Here is a 22,162-nt window from a genome sequence, read left to right on the forward strand (position 1 = left end):
TCTCTCCCTTTGAGTTGGCTACCGGTAAGGAAGTCATTACCCCTCTCACACTGGCCACCGGGAAGATCCCACACATTGAAGACCCGGATGCAGAAGAGTTCCTCAACAAATGGCGAGATCGCAGTAAGGCGGCCAGAGAGAGCCTCAAAGACAGCAAAGTGGTCATGGCCCGACAGTTCAATGCACAATGGCAGCGAGTCGAGTTCTTCCCAAAGCGACTTGGTTCTAGTGAACTCTCAGAACATGACACTCCCAAAGAACTTAGCACCAAAATTCAATCACAGGTACTATGGTCCATACAAGGTGGTCGAGCAACTCAATGATGTTACCTACAAGCTGTAGCTGCCATAGGGAGTATGTATCCACAATGCCTTTCATGTGCACTTGTTGCACCGTATCTGAAGACGATGCTTCCTCTTCCTTCAAGCATAGGGCTAGCTTTTGGAACAGGGTCATAGTGGGCTACTTCGCTTGATGATAAAGTGAAAAAACTTGTCTTTTTTTTCTCCACTGTATGTGGTTGCTCCTTGAATACCACATACTAACTCGCTATAATCTTCTATAACTCTTGGTCATACAATTTGTAAGCCTTTTTCTCATCACTATAGCCCAAGAAGATATATTTAGTACTTTTTAGTTTTAACTTGTTTCTCTTATCATTTGAAACATGTACATAACATTTATATTCAAAAGTTATAAACTATGAGACAAATGGTTTCTTACCATTATAGACCTTATAAGAAGTTTTTCCCCTAAGAGCCCTTGTGTAGCTCCGATTGAGAATATAAATTGCAATATTAATAGCTTTAGCCCAAAATTGGTTAGGCAATCCCTCACCCTTAAGCATGCACCTTGCCATTTTCACAATGGTGCAATTTCAATATTCAACAATGCCATTATATTGAGGTATCTAAGGCGTCGTCAATTGACACTTAATCCCTTTGCTCTTGCAAAAATGCTTCAAACTCCTTGAAGTCACCAACACTATCTATTCTAAATTTATTCACCCTTCTCTCTCTTTCATTCTCAACCAGATTTAGCCATTATTTAAACTTACCAAAAGCTTAAGCCTTATCACGAAGGAAGTACGCCCATATCTTCCTCCTATAGTCGTTGACAATCAACATAAAATAAGAGGATCCCCCCAAGACTTAAGATACCTATAGGCATCTTACCACACAAGTCAACATACACCAACTCTAGAGAAGCTTGCCAGGAAAGAGAGACACTGTAGGGACATGAATGGATTTAAAGAAGGTAGGCAAGATGGAGGTGCTTTGGCCATAATCAAGAACTCTAATGGTTTCTTGCAACTACCTCATGCTCCTTGGGTCCTATCCACTAAAGACGAGCGCACAGTAAAGCAAATTATCCGGTCTATTTGTAACCCGATGGGTATGATGCATTCCATCAGGATCACACAAGCTTCACATGGTTACTATATTTCAATTACTACAAGCAAGTGAGCGACCATACCTTGCTTATGCATCCCTTTTAACTCCATAAGTCCTATGTGACCAAATCTTTCATGTCAAAGCTTACTTGTGCCCACACCAATGGTGGCCATAAGAGCACCATCAACACCATTGAGCTGCCTCCAGTTGCCAGCAACACCTGCGAGCACTCCTACAGCTGTTTGTCACCAGAAATAGCAACACACCCACTCTGCCCATCTATTTGTTGGTGCCATCACCCAACACATCTGCTGCACAACTCCCACAATTGTTCGCCTGCAACCTCCAGCATCAGCACCAGATGTTCGAATACAACACCACCTTCAGCTCCATCCACATGCCTATCCTTGCTACCTCCAACTGCCTCTAGCAATGCCCTATATGCAACTCAAAGCAGAGTTTCAGATCAGCACTCAAAAGTGGGGGCTTTTCAAGATCAAATTTCACACCAACTGTTGAGCTAAAATATGCATTACTTGCTGATTAGCCTCTTAAACTGCCCCAAAACACACTATAAATGCTCTTTTAGAGTAAAACCCTAAAACGGGAAGCGGTTCAAGAGAGTTTAGTGGAAACCCTAAAACGGGGAGCAGTTCGAGAAAGTTTAGTGAAAACCCTAATTTTTGGGGCGCCTTTCCACATCTATAAATAGACGAGCTGCCCCCATTCAGCAATCATCCTTGTTTTGAAGGTTACACCAGGCCACACACCCTCTACTGCTGTTGGCGCCCAGTTTCCAGCCTGCAACCCACCTCCATCTATTGTCCATCCATCATCGACTACAACCACATCATCTTCAGCTTGTCCATTGCTGTAGGCGACAGCTCCAAACTGTCCCAGACTCCTATTCAACCTGCTGTCCATCATCTCCAGGGTCAGCCAGCCTGCATTTTCAGCATTGCATGCCCTGACACTCTCAGACACTGTTTCACCCTGCTGTTTGCTGTTTACAGCAGACTCTGCACAGTTTCCAGCCCCCGATCCGTGGTACACTGCTGCGTTTACCAATTTCCAGCCTCCAGACTGCTGCGTTTTGGTGACCAGCCTGCTGCCATTCACTATTCAGCACTCCTATACTCTGACTGGTGGTCACAGAATTGGGATCCGTCTTTAGTGGACGTCAGACTCCGACATTGCTCTGCCCTTGAGCACACTCTACACTCTTACATTCATTTACAGCATTCATTTACAGCATTCATTCACTTCAGAGTTGTGTTCTCTCTCTTCCTTCTTCTGTTTGTGTTTGAGTTTTGAGTTTTGCGTTTAGGGTTTGAGTTTTGCCCTCTGTGTCTGTGTCTGTGTCTTTGTGTTTCTATCATGGTCGTACACTCTATGTGTCCTCAGTACAAACCCTAGCACTCTTCTTAACATGGTATCAGAGCCGGTCCTCTTGTAAAGAGTATCCTGCGTATATTGTTGAGAGCTAGTCTTTATGCGAGGCACACAATACGACTCATAACCGAATCACAATGTTCCAAACACCTTCTTCTCCAGTTTCTATGATGTCTTATCGGGCTTCTCCATCATTGGAGGCCCTGAGATGGCATTATGGACTCAGTGAGGAGGACGTCACTCCACCTTCACCAAATTTCACTAACATGACAGAGGAGGACTTTGAGGAGTACTATCGCAACAAGTACGGTGATGTTTACACCCCTCCTACCAGTTTTGCTACCACATCCGGACCGGTTGGTGATGCTGACCACCTCTCCGATCATGGAGGACATACGGCATTCGGAATGTTTGGCGATCTATCTTCATCATCTCAGCCAGGTCCAATGTCAGGTTTATACAATTCTTTTGTGTTGCATGAATCAAAACCCTCGCCTGTTTCTTCTTTTGAGGTACAGGATCCGGATGGCTTTGCGTATGTGAACTTCAACAGAGGGGGCTCTCGAAGCAGACGGAATTCAGGTACATCTATAGCTTCTGTTTCATTTGAGCATATTACACACACTTCTCACTTCCCTCCCATCCCGCCCTCTTCTATATCACACCTTGATCATCTCTCATCATCTTTCCAAAATCTTGGATTATACTCCACATCTGCATCATACACCCTAGGGTTTGGATCTACCATCTCCACTCCCACCATCTTTTCCTTCTCCACCTCATTCTCTACCTCTTTGCACCATGGTATTTCGTTAGGGGGAATGCCACCCTTTAACACAGTGCCTCTCACCTTTCAGCAAATGAGCACACCCATCACTCTTGGGTCGACTATGATGGGCATCCCTCCCACTATCCCCAGCTTCACATCTCCCATGACCACTCATACGCAAGGATTTCCATCCTCAGCTTATGGTGCGTCTTCACACTCTCCTTGGGTTACACCTACGCAGGGATTCCCATCTTCTACTCCCCATGTTCCCATCCCACCTCCTTGGGTTCCTCATGTGGCTACCATGCCCATGCCTAGTCAGCCTATCCCTACCTATGGATCCACCTTGCACACTACCCGCATGCCTGGTGGGCACTCTGGGGTCCATTCCCAAGTGTACTCCACTCCCCCATCCTACCCCCACTACACTTTTTCACACTATTTATCTCCGAGCACTACCACTTATGTTGCAACGGCCAAGAATGCCTTCATGGATAAGACACGTTTTAACGCGTCAAATTTCACTACTTGGTCGAATTTCATACAACAAGTACTTGAGTCTCAGGGTCCTTGGGACCTCGTCATTGGTCTAGAGCCTATGCCGAACCCTCGACTAGCTTACCCTGACTACATCCGTCAATGGAGAGTCTGCAATGCTACAGCCAATGTTGAGCTGATGCAGGGATTGCTTCCTGAGTTTCACTCTCACTTGCAGCCCTTCCCGCTCGTGTCAGAGCGTTGGAGTCACCTTCTCTACCGCTATGCGGCTCGTGATCATACTCGGCACATCAATCTCGACTTTGAGCTTCAAGAGTTCTCTCTTAAGGAAGGGGATGATCTGAAAGTCAAGCTGGCTGACTATAGGCGGTTACTTGCCGAGTTCGCCACTACTGGCTCTCCAAAGTCAAATGATGATCAGGTTATATTCTTCTTGAATAAGTTGCCTGCAAAATACTTTGATTTCATTCAACACATCATCTCCCAACCTCGATTGCCAACCTTCTACGAGTTTGAGTGCCAGTTCTTGCGCTACACAAGGCTGCATAATCAAGTCCACAAGAAATCCTCATCACAACCTTATTCAGAGCAGAGGGGATTGGTTGCTTCTTCTTCGGGAGGGAAAACTACCAGTAGCAAGAACTCGCTAGATGCGAAGGCAAGCCAATCAAAGGGTGACTCCTCTTCCTCCGATGGAACCAAAGAATCAAGACCTATCTGGCAGCAACTCCCTAAGAAAAACCGGTTTTGCACACACTGCCAAAGAGCAGGCCATGTGGACGAGGAATGTCGCTCCAAGGCCCAAGGTCTTCCACCTAAAAAGCCTCAGTAAATCGCTGCACCTTCATAGTCCAGTGGGGCTACGCCTTCCACTATTGCCCCATCTGCTTCTCTAGTCCCCACAGCGACTGCTGGACATATAACATACGGACAGCCTCAGCGGCCATCCTTCTCTACTCCTGGAGGATTAGCTGATTGGTCTGCAGGTTCCGATCCCGTTGCACTTCATGCATCTATCTCACCTTCCTCCCCACCTCGTCAAGCGTTCCCTTGGTTAAGCCCTGCTACTGGGCGTACGTGATAGTGGCCACCTTCTTAGACTAGCATGTCTCTAGGTCCTTTCGGATACCCTAGGTCACTCTAGCATTCATTTTTCGCACTCTTAGAGTCGAACCCATAGGATTTATGTCTCCACATTTTAAGTCTTCCACTGCATTTACTCACACACACATACACACTTGCATCTTTGCACTTGTTCCTTCAGTTAGCTTTTCATTTTTGTTTTGTTTTGTTTTTTGGAGCATCTCACTACAGACCTCTGTGATTGCAGACTTTGATCACCTTTGCAGGTTTTGTTTTTAGTGTAGAGCTAACATGGAGGTTTGCCCAATCCTACCTGGGATGGAGAATTGGGTTGTGCGCCGTTCCTTCATGGTTTCATCATCCTTGGAGTTTTGCTCTTCTACCAGCATGGAGGCTTCCCCTCCCGAGGCGGATCGTGCAGCATCTCTCTTGATACTATCATGGCGGTGACTTCTACCTAGCTCTTCCAGCTGGGCTGCTTCCTCCTCCTCTTCATTCCTTATGGTTCTTGGCACCTCACAAAGATCAACATCAAGCTCCTCTTCCTTCTTCGGCATCTACATCCAGGTTGAGAGGGGGTTCCTACCCTTCTTGGTATTCTATAGGCTTCAGCACTTTATCTTCGACATCGGCATCTACATCCAGGTTGAGAGGGGGTTCCTACCCTTCGGCATCTACATCCAGGTTGAGAGGGGGTTCCTACCCTTCTTGGTATTCTATAGGCTTCAGCACTTTGTCTTCGACATCGGCTTCTCCCCCCTGTTGTACCTTACCCTTTGCATTGCATGATTTCATCATCTTTGTACTAGGGCGCTTGGGCAAGTAAACAATTTCCACATGAGGGACACTGTCCAAGTGGCACCTGCTGTATGAGCATTCTTCAGCATGTAGCATACTTTGCATCTCATTGTGCACAGCACCACTTGAGCAGATCCTAAGTTGTTTCCACTGGCGGCTATTGTTACCACACCACCATCCTTCTTCATCACATGGATACCTCATCACCTACTTTTCCTTGTCATCGACACCCTGAGTGGATGGATTAGCTTGTACAGTTTTGTGATGTGTTGGGTGTACCCTTCCTACTCTCGTCTTCTGGGTCACTATTCCTCAATCGGCCGCATCCCATAAAATTTACCACACTTATTTTTATTTTTTTTTAAACACGCACACACACACAAAAGTTCCATGTAGCTCCATCCGCCTTTGTAGGGCTTGGTAGGCCACTGGGCAGCCGACATGCACCCTTTGTTCGATGCCCTGTCCTCTCTAGGGTGACTACTTGGATTCCCTTAGTAAGATAACCATCGCCTCTGTAGTCTTGGTAGGCCACTGGGCAGTCAACGTGCACCCTTTTTCCGATGCCTTGGTTGCTTTGGGGTGGGACGCCTTGGGGTACATCAACATCACACTGACCTAACCTTTCGGCTCAGTTTTGGGCCTGAGAGGGGGTGTTGAGCTAAAATATGCATTACTTGCTGATTAGCCTCTTAAACAGCCCCAAAACACACTAAAAATGCTCTTTTAGAGTAAAACCCTGAAACGGGGAGTGGTTCGAGAGAGTTCAATGGAAACCCTAAAACGGGGAGCGGTTCGAGAAAGTTTAGTGGAAACCCTAATTTTTGGGGCGCCCTTCCACATCTATAAATAGACAGGCTACCCCCATTCAGCAATCATCCTTTTTTGCAGGTTACACCAGCCCAAACACACTCTTCTACTGTTGGCACCTAGTTTCCAGCCTACAGCCCGGCTCCATATGCTGTCCAACCATCATCGACTACAGCCACATCATCTTCAGTCTATCCATTGCTATAGGCGACAGCTCTCAGCTGCTAGCGACTGTTCCAAACTGTCCCAGACTCCTGTTCAGCCTGCTATCCATCATCTCTATGTTGAGATATCGAGCTCCACTCGTGATATGCCAGGGTGACCGTTGTGCATTTATGTCACCGACTTGTCAGTTGTAGATGCGGTTGGTACACCGCCCATGAATAATAGCTACATGACAGCTATTCTTATCTACTCTACTTCGTGGCTCAGTTAGTATGCCACCTTAGTTAGTTGAGTTTGGTTTGAGACCCATATATAGGGTTCTTCTATTTCTTTGTACTAGAGTTCTTTTTTACTTACACAACTAAGAAGAGGAAAACTGTTTTTCAGCCTCCACCCTTGTGTGTATTCCCCCATTGTGCAAGCAAGAAAGCTACAAGTGAGACTCCTTCCTTCTCTCCCACAATCTTGACGTGGTATCAGAGCCTTGTTCGTGGTAAGGAGCTCAAGAAAGCAAGCCAAGCTCGCGATGTTCTGGTAAGAGGAGCAGTGTTGCTTTCATTTTCTGTTTTGGGAGCAGATCTCTGCAGGTAGCACAGCCGGAAATTGCAAGAGTACATTGTCTCAGGTTGAGATGCCCTTCGCGGTGAAGTAAGAGGGCAGTATATGCTGCAGGAAAGGGCTTTAGCCCTTGGCGACCCTGTTTTTTTTATTTGAGACCATTTCGGGGCCTGTTTTGGAGGCGGAAGTTTTCTGCACGTACTCAGGAAAAGGCCCTGTTTTATGCTGTGCGACCATTGTTCTACAGGTCGGTGAAAAGTTACCACAGAAATTGCATTGTATGCTTGTGTGCAAAGACATTGGGAGTTACAGAATCATCCTTGTTGCCTGTTGATGCAAAATCGTCACTAGGAAGTGACTGTGTGGTCAAATACCACTTTCGTCAGTTTTGTAGATTAGCCCTTGTGAGGCTGACGCTGTGTTCTTTGCAGTGATAGAATTTTTTGCAGTGTTCTGTAATGGCGTCTGATTCTCTCTCACAGATTGTCACTGAAAAGCTTGACAAGAACAACTTCCAAGCATGAAAGTTTAGAATGACGAATTTCCTTATGGAAAAATGATATTGGGAATTCGTTGCAGGAAATGAAGAAGAACCAGTTCTTCCTAATGTTCCTAATCAACAGCAAATGCAGGCATTTAAAGCATGGCATGAGAGAGCCAGGAAAGTTATGTACTGGCTGTCTATCAGCATTTCAAACTCTATGATTATGCATATTCAAGATACAAGTACGCCAAAGGAGGCATGGGATACTTTGTCAAAAATGTATAGCACAAATACACAAGCCAGGAAAATGCAGCTCAAGCAAGAGTTGCACAATGTGCAAAGAGAAGGTATGAGCATCAATGACTACCACATGAAGGTGATGAAGATTGCAGATGCACTTGCTTCCATTGGGTCGCCAGTGGAAGATGATGATTTAGTTTCTGTGACCTTGAATGGTCTAGAAAAGGATTATGCACAGTTTCGGACATCCATTTCAATTCGTGAAAGATTTCCTGATTTTGAGGAGTTGATTGCTCTTCCAATTTCTAAGGAGCAGAGAAATGGTGGTGCATCTTTTTCAGGAGGAACTTCAAAGGAAGCTGTCTTCTACTCAAATGCTAGAAGAGGTAGAGGCAGAGGTAGAGGAGGCCGATTTGGAGGCCGTGGTAGAAATCAGAATATGCAGCAAACTCAAGAAAACCAGTCCTATGGAGGAGGACGTGGTAACTCTAGAGGCAGGGGGAGCCAAAGAGGTCGTGGTGGATGGCAAAGAGGCCAAAATGCAAACAGTAATGTTGAATGCTACTACTGTGGTAAAATGGGTCATATAGCTAAAGACTGCTATAAAAAGCTGAATGACATCATGAATGAAAAACTGCAACAAGGGAATTATGCATCTTCTAGTAGACAGGGTGATGACAGAAATGAGCATTTGTTTATGGTGCAGCACATGAATAATTTTGTGACAAGTGCAGAAGAAAGCAACGATGCGTGGTATGTTGACTCAGGTGCATCAAACCACATGACAGGTCATGCGGAATGGATAGAGGATGCAAGGAAAATGAAAAAACCAGGATTTGTGGAGATTAGTGATGATACTACACATCCTATTGTGCAGATTGGAAAAATTCCTTTGTCTATGCAGGATGGGAAAAAGAAATACCTGTCCGATGTATTTCATGTCCCGAATATCACCAAGAATCTGGTTTCTGTTGGTCAAATGGTTGAGCAGGGCTTGCAGGTCAGATTTAATCCTCATGGATGCTTTATTGAGGATATGAAAAATAAAGGTCGCTTGATAGCAAAAGGAAATAAGAAAGGCAGAATGTTTACATTGGATACAGACATGCCTGACTTGAGTGCAGCAATGTTTGCACATGGGACCGGTGTAGTTGCAGATATTAATATCTGACATAAACGCATTGGTCATGTTAATGTACAGCGACTTAAATCAATGCAGGCCCAAAACATTGTTGTAGGATTGCCTAAATTCAAGGTTGCAGAAATACATAAGGTATGTGAAGCCTGTCAGTTTGGAAAACAGGCAAGGAAACCATTTCCTAGACATGTTCAAGAGAGTAAGAAGCCATTGGAATTAATCCACTCTGATGTGTGGACTACTAAAGCTGTATCTCTTGGAGGCTGTCATTATTTTGTCACTTTTATTGATGACTATAGCAGAAAAGTTTGGGTGTATTTTATGAAAAAGAAAAGTGAAGTTTTTGGGTATTTCAAAACTCTTAAAGCTATGGTTGAAAAAGAAACAGGCCTGCAAATAAAATGCTTAAGGTCAGATGGAGGGGGAGAGTACCTCTCAAATGAGTTTGCAAGGTTCTTGTAGGAGCATGGCATAAAGCAGCAATATTCATGTAGTCATACCCCACAACAAAATGGAATTGCAGAAAGGAAAAACATGCATATTGGAGAGGTATCTCGTGCCATGCTCAATGAAAAAGACCTGCCAGATTTTTATTGGGCTGAAGCAGTTGCTACAGCAGTCTACATAATGAACAGGACTCCCACTACAGCAATACATGGGATGACTCCAGAGAAGAGGTATACTGGTAAGAAACCAGATATTTCTCATTTGAAAATTTTTTGTTGTATTGCCTATGTTCATGTGCCAGATGAGTTGAGATCCAAGTTGGATCCAAAAGCTGAGAAGTGTATCTTTATTGGTTACTCTTTGCAGCAGAAAGAGTATAGATGCTATAACCCTTCTACTCGTAAGTTTACAGTGAGCAGAGATGTTTTTGATGAGATGAGTAGCTGGTATAAACCAGTAAATGTGATTGATGATGTAGATACACAAAATGGTAATGCTACACAGAATTCACAGCAACAGTCACAAAATATTAGTGGACCTGGAGCGTCCTCTAGCAATGGTTCACATTCTTCGCCATGGACAGGCAGATTGAGATCAAGAGAATCTTCTCAAAGCAATATAGATAGTGGTATGCAGGTATCACGAAAAGGAAAAGAGAAAGTAGATCAGCCCATGTTTGATGTGAATGCAGGTCACTCTTATGTGGATGGTGAATCCAGTGGCTCAGAACAGAGCATTGATGATGAGTTGGATATTCCTTCTATTGTTACACCTAGAGTAAGGAAGACCAGGGATGTTTTGAGAGCACCTGGGAGTGAACCTACTTTGCGCAGGTCTACCAGAGCTAGGTATCCTGTGGATAGACTGAAATACGATGGATTTACAGCCATTCACTATGCATATATGGTCAAAGTGATACAGGAACCAGAACCCACTTCTTTTGAGCAAGCCATGGGAAAAGAAAAATGGGAGAAAGCCATGGATGAAGAAATGGATGCCTTGGAAGCAAATGCTACATGAGAGTTGGTATCTTTGCCTAAAGGTAAAAATGCAATTGGCTGTAAGTGGGTTTACAAGGTGAAGCACAATGCAGATGGTTCTGTGAACAGCTACAAGGCAAGATTAGTAGTCAAGGGGTATGCACAAACATATGGCATTGACTATGAAAAAACATTCAGTCCGGTTGCAAGGATGGCAACCGTAAGAGCAGTCATTGCTATGGCTGTATCAAAGGAATGGTCTTTACATCAGATGGATGTAAAGAATGTCTTCTTGCATGGTGATTTGCAAGAAGAGGTCTATATGGAGCAACCACCAGGTTATGTGCATGCTATTCATCCTGAGTTTGTTTGCAGGTTGAAGAAAGCCTTGTATGGCTTGAAGCAAGCACCTAAAGCATGGTCTGACAAGATAGGACAGTATCTTGTCACTATTGGCTTTCAGATTTCCAAGGCAGATTTCTCACTTTATGTGAGAAAAACAGAGAAATGTATTATGCTACTTGTCATTTATGTTGATGATTTGATTATGACAAGTAACAGTGATGAAGATATCCTTCATGTGAAAATGCTATTGAAGCAGAAGTTTGAGATGAAGGATTTGGGAGAGCTGCGTTATTTCTTGGGCATTGAGATGATTAGATCACCAAGTGGGATACAGCTCTTGCAGAGGCAGTATGGATTGGACATGCTGTCCAAATATGGGATGACAGGCTGTAAGCCTATTTCAGTTCCTTTGGAGTAGAATGTGAAGCTGAGCACAGATGTAGGTGAGCTTCTAGAAGACCCTACTATGTACAGACGCATAGTAGGAAGTTTGATTTATATGACTATTACAAGGCCAGATTTGAGCTATGCTGTTGGATTGGTAAGTCAGTTTATGCAGGCTCCAAGGAAACCGCATTTGGATGCGGCTAGATGCATACTCAGGTATGTGAAGTCCACATTGCAGTATGGACTATTTTATGAGACTGGGGTTCAGATACAGCTGCATGGATACACTGATGCTGATTGGGCTGGTAGTATTTCTGATAGACGATCTACCAGTGGATATGTGTTCTCTTTTGGGAGTGCTGCAGTCACTTGGAGCAGCAAGAAACAGCCTACAGTTTCCTTGTCGAGCACAGAAGCTGAGTACAGGGGTGCAGCAATGGCTGCATGTGAGGTAGCTTGGTTGCATAAGCTACTTTATGATATGCATCAACCTACAGATGGGCCAGTTGTCATTTATTGTGACAACATGAGTAGTATACACTTGGCAAATAACCCAGTCTACCATGCTAAAACAAAGCACATTGAGGTGCATTATCACTATGTGCGGGAGAGGGTTTTACTAGGTCTTATTGATCTAGTTTATGTCAGCACAGAGGATCAGGTAGCTGACATATTCACGAAGGCATTGGGCGCAGAGAAGCTGCGCAAGTTCAGAGACCTTCTTGGTGTGCAGGAATCGGGATTGAGCTCGAGGGGGAGTGTTGAGATATCGAGCTCTACTCGTGATATACCAGGGTGACCGTTGTGCATTTATATCACCGACTTGTCAGTTGTAGATGCGGTTGGTACACCGCCCATGAATAATAGCTACATGACAGCTATCCTTATCTACTCTAGTTCGTGGGTCAGTTAGTATGCCACCTTAGTTAGTTGAGTTTGGTTTGAGACCCATATATAGGGTTCTTCTATTTCTTTGTACTAGAGTTCTTTTTGGCTTACACAACTAAGAAGAGGAAAACTGTTTTTCAGCCTCCACCCTTATGTGTATTCCCCCATTGTGCAAGCAAGAAAGCTACAAATGAGACGCCTTCCTTCTCTCCCACAATCTTGACACTCTAGGGTTAGCCAGCCTGCATTTTCAGCATTGCATGCCCTGACACTCTCAGACAATGTCTCAGCCTGCTGTTTATAGCAAACTGTGCACAGTTTCCAGCCCCCGATCCGTGGTACACTGCTGCGTTTACCAGTTTCCAGCCTCTAGACTGCTGCGTTTTGGTGACCAGCCTGCTGCCATTCACTATTCACCACTCCTGCACTCCGATTGGTGGTCACAGACTTGGGATCCGTCTTCAATGGACGTCACACTCCGACATTGCTCTGCCCTTGAGCACACTGTGCACTCTTACATTCATTTACAGCATTCATTCACTTCAGAGTTGTGTTCTCTCTCTCCCTTCTTCTGTTTGTGTTTGAGTTTTTGTATTTAAGTTTTGCGTTTTGCGTTTAGGGTTTGAGTTTTGCCCTCTGTGTCTGTGTCTGTGTTTCTGTCGTGGTCGTACACTCTGTGTCCTTAGTGCAAACCTTAGCACTCTTCTTAACACCGATTTCATCCAAAATTCCAGGCTTTCTGTTGTCAACTTCTAATTCCACAACTTTCGGGATCTTCAATTATCAGCCTGACTTCAAAGTTTGTTCACTGAAATTTGAGGCTTTTGCGAGTTTTGCTGGAATTCATCAACATTGAGGCCTAATTCAGCATTCTAAGTGACATTTGGGGACATGAAAGCAGTTTTGCATCACATTGACAGCATCCTCTTCAACATTTTAGCTCTGACATCATCATTTCTTTTGTGCTGCACCTATAGAAATTCTTTGGACAGCAGCAGATTGGATTTATCTGTCATACACAGCAAGGAATTGCAGCTCAAAAAATGACTTACTAAATATGTTTGGGCAGTGATAAGTTGGATGGCATCAACCACCCGATGTGGGCATTTATGATGCATCAAGCAGTTGTTGCAAAGCAGTTCTGGGGTTATGTATCAGGCACTATAGGCCAGCAAGGCCAGTGGTTCAAGCAAATGCAGGATGATCCGGTTCATCCACTGTCACCAGTGGCTCATCCACTTGAGCTCCTGCTGCTCCTCCCACCACTGATCAGTTGAGAGAATTTTTGCCACGGACCCTCCCAGTATGAGATGCTATTGTGCTGTAGACCAAGAAACTAGAGAGAAAATGTATCTACTAGCAAATTCAATCTCATTCCAATTAGCAAAGAAAGGTTACATGATGACACAAATAATATTATGCAGCATGACTAAACACAAGTCATATGGTTTCACTGCTGAATAGCTAGAAATTAAGCTGCTGGGGCACACCCCTGTTCCTTGGATAAAGCATGCAGTATAAAAGGTGAGACCTGATCTTGCAAAATGTGCATTTACAAAGCAGGAGACCTAATGATCCAACAAAGAATATAAATCAAGCAGAACAACGTACCTTCCACCATTCAAGGATCCTCCATATTATGTAGTCCAGAATCATTACCAAACAAAACAACTTTCCAGCCCAAGGACCACATTCGTAGTACCTTAAATAAACCAAATCAATACATGTTTTCAGAGTATAGTCCATAGTAAACAGATTTATAAGAAATCTATAAAAATTCTCACTTACCGTGAAAGGCGCTGTAAGAGGTCATCATCACTTGCATTTATAGCATGATCATACACCACTTCAGTTCTCCTCGCTACATCTGTCCAACTGTACAAAGTTTTCATCTGGGAAAACAACAATGGAACCTTTAATACGCATACACCTGTTGGGTTTCAAAACATCATTCACATTATTCATGAGGCAGAAGGGCACAGTAGGACAGCAGAGAGACACACAGAGATAGACAAAGCAATCAACCAAAGGAAAAAACAGAAAGCGTTCAGGCTGGAGATAACATCCAATCAACAATATGTGATTGTGGAATTTGTGCAGCAAGTCGGTGAGAAAACTAGTTCATGCAGACCACGATAGGCATCCTACACTGGCATACGACTGCTCCAGCCATGCTGTCAAGCCTAATGTCTTCAAAGAAAGGAACAAATAAACACCAAAGAAGTCAATTCCACAAGCATACAACACTATGGCTTAGTTCTCATATTTCCTTGAAAAACCACTTGACCTTTCCAACTGAGTCAAGACCGCACACAGAAACAGTGGTGCAAAAGGAGACAGCATAAACATCCCAAGACCAATTTCACCCGTGATGCTTGGTATCTTCTCATCTAGCCACCCTTGACAGCTACAAATGCAAAAATTGAAACTCTTCTTCAGGACCAAACAGGATGAGCTCTCAGTAATTGAATAACCAGATCAATGATTAGAGAATATTGACATAAGGGTAGGTTTCATTGATGAAACAAAAGCTAACATTTGAAGACCAGCATGCAAGCACCTCTTCATCTGATCATCAATCAATAAGCACTTTTCATATCACACATGCACTCACTCTATTGTGCATATCGTATGGATCTATTTTTGGTAAAAGCTTTATAGCTCTTCCAATTGCTTCAACCATATCTTCTGGTACAGGCTCTGCCAGCACAATCATATCAGGTGGTAAGACCTGCAAAAACAAACAGCAGATGATGACATTAAATGTATACTACATTTTACGTTTATCTTCATCATTTCACACATATCACTGACCATGCACAACTACAAAAACATTGGAGTTAAGTTGCTTGCATTCACCAACTCTAGATGATCTTCAAGCTGGAAAGGTGGTCAAAAAATGCTTTAGTGTCCTGCAATGCTCATATAAAGGAGATTTGTCGTAGAGTGCCACCATGAACAAGAAGAAAGAACAAAAGGCCATCATCTAGCCATACATTGCCAAACTTCCTCCCCCAAAGCACTACCACCATTTATAAGATTCCCTTATTTTCTCTCACCTTTGACACTATCACACTTTATCAATAAGAAGGTGTTCTTTAACAGTAAAGGTCTTGTAACAATACCTTATTATTGAGAAGGTGAATGGAGAGATCATTCACATCTTTGTATGACCCAAGGTCCAAGTGGATCATCAGTTTCATTTTGTGTGAAGGCATGAGTGGTAAGCTTGACTTTCTGGAAAAGGGATGAGTACTGAGGATCTACTTGTGAATTCTCCACAAGAGAAAGAAGTTAAGCTTCTTGAAGATATCAAAGAGCTTCTTGAAAACATATAGGTGAAAAAGACCCATGAACCTCAATCCATAGGCAAACATTGATGTGATTCTTGACATGCCTTGGATTTCAAAGATTGAAAAAAAAACATTAACTAAATTTTGCACTATAAGGAAGAGTCATTCAAGCGAATGCTAATAAATTTGACAACTATTGTGTCTGGATAACTAGGTATCACACAAAGAAATTCGTCAACCAGAATCCCTAGCCTCAATGAAAGAATACCCATGGTAACAGATTTCTCCATAAGCACATCAATGATGCAAATCTTGCTAGAAAGAATCATGACTACAACTACTCTCTCTTTTTTCCTTTTCTTTTCGTAATAGGTAGTTGTATTAATCACGAAAAAGCACAAGATCACAAGATAACAAGATGAAAGATAGCTCTAGGCCATCGAGCATAAACCAGATACAATAAACTCGATAGATACTCTCTGAGGCATCACAATCAAAGTACAAAGGAACTATCCAACTACTCTCTCTCTCTCTCTCTCTCTCTCTCTCCTAGAGAGTCGTGTGACCCTATGGATCACCAAAACTTTGCTGCAAGACAAGAGTTATTACAATCCTAGACATCTAGGATGGGCATCAATAGCATTTGTCACCAAGTGACTAGGTGCAAACGTGCCCTTAGGCTAGGGCAGCTAAGGAGTCCTATAAAAATGACTCAATGGCTCATTTGAGCCCCATTGAGTGTGATCATCACACTATGACATCTAGGCCCAATGGTCGTCACATCCACACACCAAGATGGTGTGGGTTGGTGGAATAGGATACCAACCCTTGTGCAAACACCCAAACTTTGGGAGCATCCACATCTATAAATAGGAGGCTGCCTAGCCACTTGAGCTAATCCTGTTCTGTAGATTTCTCCTACTCTTGGCACCCTATTCACTGGCGACTACACCCCTCATCAGGCAGATACTGCAGTTCATGGTGCTGTCCACCTGCCAAGCACCCTATTCAGCCTCCCTTCTCTGCTGCATTTGGTGCTGATCACTTGTTTGAAGCTGCTGCACACCTGGAAATTTTTGTCCAGTCTGTGTTTACTGCACGCGCTGGTCCATACACTGCTGATGTCATCGGAACAGCTGTTGAGAACCTCGAATGAGCTGCATTTTTAGCCTATAGCTGCTGCCCTAACCCTCTACTGCCTCTAGGAGCTATCTCACACTTTGTTGCTGCTGAAACCAGCTTTTTTTCTTGGAGAAGGTGGTGATTCCCCGATTAAGCACTTAATTACAGTAATCACAAATAAACATAAATTGAAATGCACAATTTACCTTAATAATCTTGGACATTGGACACCCTCTTGGCCCCAAAACTGGCACCCCTTTCAATGTTTGTTTAACCTTGATTGCTAATGAAATGAGTACAAGCTAAGATTCCACAATATCCTTTGCTGTTCCAAAAGCCCCTTGCTGAGCAAACCATTCAAGCCATTTGCCCCTTGACTTTTCACCCATGACTTGTACAATTGGAACCACAAACTAACCAAATGCTTCCCCAATTTACAATGAATGGGTTGGCATCTGAATTCCTTGACAATGACACAAATTTCAAGTGCTTAATTGAATGTACGATGCCTTCTCCTATTGACATGGGTCCTGAGGTGGCTATCAAACCCTAATTTTTGCAAAAATTTAGGGTTTACAGTAGAAATCCTCCTGCTGTCTACCAAATATGGTGGAGGTCTGCTCCAAAATGGTTGAGATCTTTTGAGAAATTATTAGAAAAGGTGAGAGAAAGCCAAGATGAGAGAGAAATCTTGTTTCCTTCATGAGGAAACCCTAAACTCTGCTTGCTGCTTGCTCCAGCCTGCATTTACTCCAATCACCTCTAATGTCAAGCACCTTGAAAATGTTATCACCTGATCAGCAATGTTGTTGCCAGCCCTTGGAAGCTATCTCTCTGCTGTCCTCTACCTACTAAGGCCCCCAAATGGCTGTCTTCTATAGCAAATTGCTATTCTCTAATCAGAAAATAGACCAATAGCTCCCTCCCTCTCTCCCAAGCTGTAAACTAATTAAATGGCTAAGACCCAGCTCCCCAGAACATTTTCTCAGTTCGCATGGGCATTTTTGCCCAATGGCAACATTCTAAACTCATTTTTCAACATTATCCAACCATTTAATTAATTTTCAAAATTAAATAATCTTGAAATTTAATTTCAACCCTTCTGATCATTCCCAAAATTAAATGTGCCTATCCATAATTAAATTTGCTAGCCATTTGCAACCTGGAGTGGTCCCCAACCTTTGTTGACCCTTAGACTAGCATTAATTAATTATTTAATGCTAGTCACTAGTATCACCACTAATACTTACTGGTCAAATAACTATTCCAAGGTCAAAACTGACACCAACTAACCCCCAAAGCCCAGTTGGCATAACTTATCACAACCTTTTCCTTTGACACCCACTGCATCCTTGGGATCCTTAGCCTATCACCATAAATTAACTACCATATGCATCACATGTATTAAACAAACTTGCACATTTGATTGATAATTCAATCAAATGTTATTGACAAGATTAAAGCATCTTAAAATTTCACATCCCCGTAACAAACCTCCCTCTTGAAATCCCTGCAATTTTCCTCAATTACTTTGAATTTCTACCAAAAGAAAAGCATACTACACTGGAATTTCTATAATGCATCATAGTCACAACATTAGCCATTATTGTCCAACAATGCCTCATACCCCAAATCTTGCTGAAATTTTTCACTTAACATAATCAGATAATACTGAGAATTAGCCCATAATTGTTGCTAGAAACCCATTGGATGCATCCATAGCTCATGTTTCTCAATTGTTCTGACTCATAATTGTCAAGTACGAAAGGTACGGTACAATAAAATACGATACTAAATGGTACCTCAAGATTTTATAAGATACGGTATGATGTTAGTACGACAAAAAAAATAACTTGATTATTTTGGACAAAAGATAATATAATAGATATTTCAAGTCTAAATAGCAATGCTATTAGAGTATATAAGATAAGTACTTGAGGGTAACATGCCGAAACCTAATGTGGAATGCGCAACATGTGCTACTGCTACCTACAACTTATAACTATATAGATGGAAGTGGATACATCATACATGCATGATCATACAAATAAGAGAAGTGTGGGCTTGAGAGAGAGAAGGTTGAGAGAAATTGTTTGAATCTCAAATAACCTAATCTCATGGGAGAATCATATTAATATAAGGAGCATTTAGCTCGTCCCAAAGTGTAGTTCGAATGGGAAAGATGCATCCATTAAGTTGGTACCTTATCGTACTAATACGTAAGGTACAGTACCTAAAGTATAGTATAGTATCAAACCTTTTGTACGTGGTACTAGTGCAACTAAAGAGAGGAAGAGGCTAGAGAGAGAGAGAGAGAGAGAGAGAGAGAGAGGCTTGAGATCTTCTCCAGCATTCTGACATGCTCTCTAGGGAGGACTTACGTCCCTGGCATATGGCAATTTCCTCCGCGTCTTTGCCATGACTTTGTAACTTGTAGTACTGGAACCTCTTCACATGATGGCTTAGATTGTCATCATGTATCTTGTAATCAAGTAATCTTGTATTTTTTTCGTAATTAATACAATTATCTTTTACGGAAAAAAAAAAAAGAGAGGCTTGAGAGAAAAAGAGAGTGTGAGAAGCTTGAGAGACACAGAGAGAAAGAGGCTTGGGGGAGAAATAAGAAAGAAAGAAGAAAAAAAAAAGAAAGGAGAAAGAAAAAAAGAAAGTTGTAGACTTGAAGGAGAGTGGCCAAAAAGTGCCCATTTTTTCGTACTAAATCGTACGGATACGTACCGTACACATCAGTCTGTACTGTGTACATAGACAACCTTCTTCTGACTCCACAACCATAATAAAGCATATTCTCAACATAAACCATGGCTGAAATCATCAATGGCATTTAGTAACATACTGATGTCCATGGAACCAACTGTAAACCATTGAAAGCTGAGCATAATCTGATCATAAACTAATCATTTGTTGATCTAAGAATTGATCACAAACTACTACAAATGTGACCCCAAATTGATCATAAACTAATTGCAAAAATTGATTAGCAATTGATTCAAAACCGATCCCAAAAGTGACCATAAACAATTCTCAGGCTGATCAAAAACTGCACTGTACTAATTAGAATTTGATCTTAAAACTAAGACAAAAACTCATCCCCAACAGATCATTTTGATCTCACAGTGATGCAAAAGTACAGTCTCAAAGGCGCCGTAACAACCACACTCATGTGCATACATCTCACAATGACTAGTACACTGAGTAGTGACCCCACGGCAAACATACTATCAGCACATTACCTTGGATGCACACTAAATACATCCAAGATCCACTACATACGAGACCTATCCACAATTGGAGAAGTGGAAGTGTTACCTTTTCCTTGAGCATCAAGTAATACTCTGAAACCCTGCTCTGTTGAACTTGACTAAACCCAAACTAAAGTCTGCTCTGACTAAAAGGCATCTAGGTAAAGCTACAACAAGTGAGGATGGTTTGCCAAGTTATCTTCTTCCATCCACTTTGAATCTATTGATGAAACAATACTGAAGCTTCACCAATAAGCATATGCAAACTTAACCTCTAACTTTACTTGCCTCGAAACTTCCACTAGATTATAGGCCTTTCTTCCCCTTAAGCATTGCGATACTTTATACTTTCACATTGTTACAATTTCAACTTAACTACTATGCAACATTACATCCAATGGACTACCCCTTCATGTGTACTTGATATGCTAGGTGCACCAAATGCATAAGAAAATATTCTTGTTTACATACTTTGGACCATTGCAATATAACTGTGCATGGAAATTTGCATAGTACCAGCCATACCAAGATACATTTTTCCGTACATTGCATGCATTACTAGCAGCATTTTTCCTCATGACCAATACTATATGGAGCATTTGCATGGCCAACATTAATACCATGAGTCCAAACACAGATGGTTTGATTCATTCATTCGATCTGCTCATTGGTTTCTACATGTTCCAAGGACAAAATGGACAATCAAGTTTCTAGGTATTTTGGAAGACCGTTTGAGGAGAAATGGCTAGTGAACTTGGGATCCTAATCACTGACTATTTCATCACGCAAACCATGAAGTCTATAAAGGTGTTTGACAAAGAGACCAATCAACTCATGGCTTTTCATGATCATCTTTGTAGGAATGAATTGAACCATTCTCATTAATCAATTGACCACAATCTAGATTGCATCATGATCTCAATTCGTACGGAGTAATCCTACTATAAAATCCATAGAAATGCTACTCCATTTCTTATTAGGGATTTATAAAGGATACAACATCCCTCCCTATCTTTGCCATTTGGCTTTGTTAAGTTGACATTGCGAGCACTCACGCACATAAGACTCAACTATAGTCTTAGTATGCAGCCAATAAAAATAATGAGTAACCAAGGCCAAAGTCTAGTGAATGCCAAGGTGTTTGGTGCTTGGCGCATCATGACACTCGGATAAAATTTTCTTACAAATATCCTAGGACCTAATCATCGAGCACACACACTTTGCCTTTGTTAAAAGCTAATCCATTTCAAATGGAGTACTTTTCTATCATCTTTCTCTCAATAGCTAGTCTTCGAGCATTTGGACCACCTAAGCTTCCTAGGCTGCTAGGTCCCTCTTGAACTAGTTGCTAGATCTTACCAAAGTGAAGATCATTTTGGCAACTCGCTTTGAGAGAGATAGAAATCAGTCAAAATTTTGGAGAAGAATAAGGCATTGACTTCAGGAATTCAATTAAGAGTATCGGCAACCATATTAGTAGCGCCCTTCCTATAGTAAATTTCGAAGTTAAACTCTTGTAAAAGCCCCACCCATCTTGCTTTGCGGTCATGAAGATCAGGTTAATCACATATGTACTTCAATGAATGGTGATCTCTCCAAATAATAAATCAGGTGTTGTAGAAATAATAACCCCATATTGTAAGTGTGTGGATGATGCCAACAATTCGTTCTCTTGAGTAGTGTCATGTGTTTGGGCATCGAAGAGTCTAGGGCTCTCAAAAGCGATAGGTCGGCTATCCTAATAAAAGACATAACTGCTCGCATCCGTATGAATCTCAAAAGGTTTATTCAAATCGATAATCAACAACATTGGTGCAATAGTAACACGTCATTCCAATGTTTGAAAACGTTAATCAAGCTTACTAGTCCAAACAACGAGCAGATTAACATGCTTTTTCTTGCTTCAAATACCCTTAAGCAAATCTGTTAATGGTTCGGCAATATGAGCATAGTCCTTAATTAATTTCCAAAAAAACCTTGTAAAACCTTTGAAATTTTTTACTTGCTTTATAGTCCTCGAAATAGGCCAATTAAGCACTACTCCTATCTTTTTAGGATCAATCCGAATACCATCAATTGAGATGACATGACTAAGATATAATGGCTCCGTA

General features: G+C 42.2%; 1 protein-coding gene across 2 annotated transcripts in view; it reads right to left on the minus strand.

Annotated features, from left to right (window-relative positions):
• The window catches only part of SETH2 (UDP-Glycosyltransferase superfamily protein), a 115,633-nt gene that overhangs the window by 18,572 nt on the left and 74,899 nt on the right, over positions 1-22,162 (minus strand). For both annotated transcript variants that reach the window (XM_087676350.1, XM_087676341.1), the window contains 3 exons: positions 14,991-15,107; positions 14,165-14,268; positions 13,988-14,078 (listed from right to left, as the gene is read on the minus strand). In XM_087676350.1, coding sequence (XP_087532476.1) covers positions 13,988-14,078; positions 14,165-14,268; positions 14,991-15,107 — 312 coding nt within the window. The remainder of the gene's footprint in view (positions 1-13,987; positions 14,079-14,164; positions 14,269-14,990; positions 15,108-22,162) is intronic.

The sequence above is a fragment of the Lygodium microphyllum genome, chromosome 1 (genome assembly GCF_053477565.2).
Source record: "Lygodium microphyllum isolate KBCC chromosome 1, Lygodium_microphyllum_v1.1.10, whole genome shotgun sequence".
Classification (NCBI taxonomy): Eukaryota; Viridiplantae; Streptophyta; class Polypodiopsida; order Schizaeales; family Lygodiaceae; genus Lygodium; species Lygodium microphyllum.